Below are 2,500 nucleotides of genomic sequence, written 5' to 3' on the forward strand. Positions count from 1 at the left end.
GCAGCAGCAGCAGAAGAGGACAGCAAGCTGCTGCTGCTTGTGCAGGGCTTGGAGGCCGTGGGTGCGCAGCGGCTGCTGCTGCTGCTGCAGCGCAAGGTGACTGCTGCAGCAAAGACAGTTGTTGCAGCAGAAGCAGCAGCAACAGACAGGGCCCAGCAGCAGCAGCAAAAGCAGCAGCGAACGAAGAGGCAGCGCGCTGCTGCTGCTGATTTGGTTTCCGTGGGAGGCCGAGGATGGAGAGTGAGTTTTGCTGCTGTTCAGCTGCTGCTGCTGCGGCTGTTGCGTGGCTTCAGTTGCTGCTGCTCCTGCTGCTGCTCCTTTGCTGCTGTTGGTGCTTCTGCTGCTACTTGCTGGCCGTACCGGTTGCTGTTTTGCTGCTGCTGCTGCTGCTGCGGCTTTGCAGCGTCGTGCTGTTGCTGTTGCCTCTGCTGCTGCTGGTGATTATTACTCCTGTTCTCCGCGGGCACTTAGTGCTATGCTGCTGCTGCTGCTGCTGCTGCTGCTGCTGCTTCGCAGGAATTGCTGCAGAGTTCATCTGTGCGCCGCGAGGAGCTTTTGGGAGTCTACGACAGCTTCTTGCGTCTCATGAAGGCCTGCTGCAGCACCAGCAGCAGCAGCGCCACCTCAGCAGCAGCAGCAGCAGCAGCAGCAGCAGCGCATCGGCAGGCGTGGCGGCTGCTGCCACCACTGGCACTGTTGTCTGCAGCACAAGTCCCTGGACCTTTCGTCGCGCACGCGGTGCCCCTTGTGCTGCAGTCTCTTGCTGCTGCTGCATCCCTGCAGCAGCAGCAGCAGCAGCAGCAGCACGAGGAGCTGCTGCAAGGCATGGTGGACAGCTGCAAGCTGCTGGTGGCTTTGGGGCAGCGCGTGGAGCGAGCCCTTGCTTGTCGCATTAACGAGCTGCTTGCTGCTGTTCTTGCTGCTATTCAGGCGGTTACAGCAGCAGCAGCAGCCGCAGCAGCAGCAGCAGCAGCAGCAGGTGGCAGCTCTGCTGCTGAGCTGCTGCGCATGCAAGAGGCTCTGCACGCAGGGCTGTGGGCCCTTGTGTGTCTTTGTGGCCGCCACGGCAGCCTCCTCCTGAGCCAGCAGCAGCAGCAGCAGCAACAAGTGGACCTGCAGCAGCAGCTGCAGCGGGAAGTGCTGCTGCAGCCGCAGCTGTGTCTTCTCGCGGAGCTGCAGCGGCCGCCTGAGCTGAGGCTTCTTTGCTTAGGAGATGCTTCGGAACTAGCAGAAGCATTTACACAAAGTGAGAGGCACAGTTTGCTGCTGCAGACTTTGGGGCTGCAGCAGCAGACGCAGCAGCAGCAGCAGCAGCGGCGCCGCCAGCAGCTGCTGCTGCGGCTGCCAGCAGACCCCATGCATGCGCTTGCTGCTACCCTTCTCACTGCAGCAAAACCTGCGGCGCTGCTGCAGGCCGTGCTGCCGCAGCTGCGCGCCACTGGGGCGCGCCTCGCTGCTGCCATCAGCAGCAGCAGCAGCAGCAGCAGCAGCAGCAGCAGCAGCAGCGTGGGGGTGGCTTCGTTTGAAGTGTCTAGACAGCTGGAGCTGCTGGCCATGGCTGTCAGCTGCCTCTCTCTGGCGGAGGCGCAAAAGAGACAGGCAGCGCTGCAGCAGCTGGCGCTGCTCGCAGTGAACCTCGTGACTGCTGCTGCAGCACAGTTTGACGAGCAGCAGCAGCAGCAGCAGCAGCAGGAGCAGCAGCAGCAGCAAGAACCCGCTGCGGGCAAAGCTTTTGTGGAGTTCTACGGGGGGCACATAGACGAGACCCATGCGACTGCTGTGTGGGGCTCAAGCAGTGGATCAGCGCTGCAGCAGCAGCAGCAGCAGAAGCAGCAGGATGAAGCAGCAGCAGCAGCAGCAGCACTGGCGCCGCCACCGCGGTCATACATTTGGAGAATGGAAGCTGCTGCTGTTTCCTTCGTTTGCTGCTGGGCGCTGAAGCATGACATGCAGCAGCTGCGGGAATACCTGCAGCAGGTGCTGCAGCTGCTTCGCTTTTCCAAGCCGCTGCTGCTGCAGCAGCCGCAGCAGCAGCAGCAGCAGCAGCAGCAAGCACTGACAACGCAAGAAGCAGGAGGGGCCCGACTGTATGCCCTCATTGTCACGGAGCTGCTGCGCTCTTATGGGGAGGCAGGAGCAGCAGAAGGGCTGCTGCAGGACGCAGCAGCAGATCTTGCTGCTGCTGTTGACGCAGCAGCAGCTGCTGTGCACAAGCAGCAACAAAACATAGCAGCAGAAAATCGTAGCCGCAGGAAGCAAGTAAGACTCTGGCATCATGGCTCTTCCGCCTGCTGCTGCTGCTGGCTTTGCTGCTGCTACTGCTGCTGCTGTCTAGGCTGCTGCTGCAGCTGCTGCTGCTGCTGCAGCTGCTGCTTCTTTAGCCCAACACAGTAGTCACATTTCTTAGAGTAAGTGCAGCTGAATAAGTGCTGCAGGGTTTATATGTGTCCGCTGCTGTATACAGAAGCAAGCCGCAGCAGTAGACAGCAGCAGCAACAGC

The 2,500-nt window shown here is 61.1% G+C and overlaps 1 protein-coding gene across 1 annotated transcript in view; it reads left to right on the forward strand.

The window, feature by feature from the left end:
* Positions 1-2,500, forward strand: part of ENH_00032440 (hypothetical protein, conserved) — a gene marked incomplete at both ends in the record, with an annotated part of 11,812 nt that overhangs the window by 7,977 nt on the left and 1,335 nt on the right. Inside the window, 3 exons of the mRNA XM_013580229.1 lie at positions 1-240; positions 517-2,259; positions 2,465-2,500. The exon at positions 1-240 is cut by the window's left edge and continues 118 nt beyond it; the exon at positions 2,465-2,500 is cut by the window's right edge and continues 121 nt beyond it. Of these exons, the coding sequence (XP_013435683.1) occupies positions 1-240; positions 517-2,259; positions 2,465-2,500 (2,019 nt within the window). The remainder of the gene's footprint in view (positions 241-516; positions 2,260-2,464) is intronic.

Source organism: Eimeria necatrix, genomic scaffold (assembly GCF_000499385.1).
Source record: "Eimeria necatrix Houghton genomic scaffold, Enh_scaff238, whole genome shotgun sequence".
Taxonomy (NCBI): Eukaryota; Apicomplexa; class Conoidasida; order Eucoccidiorida; family Eimeriidae; genus Eimeria; species Eimeria necatrix.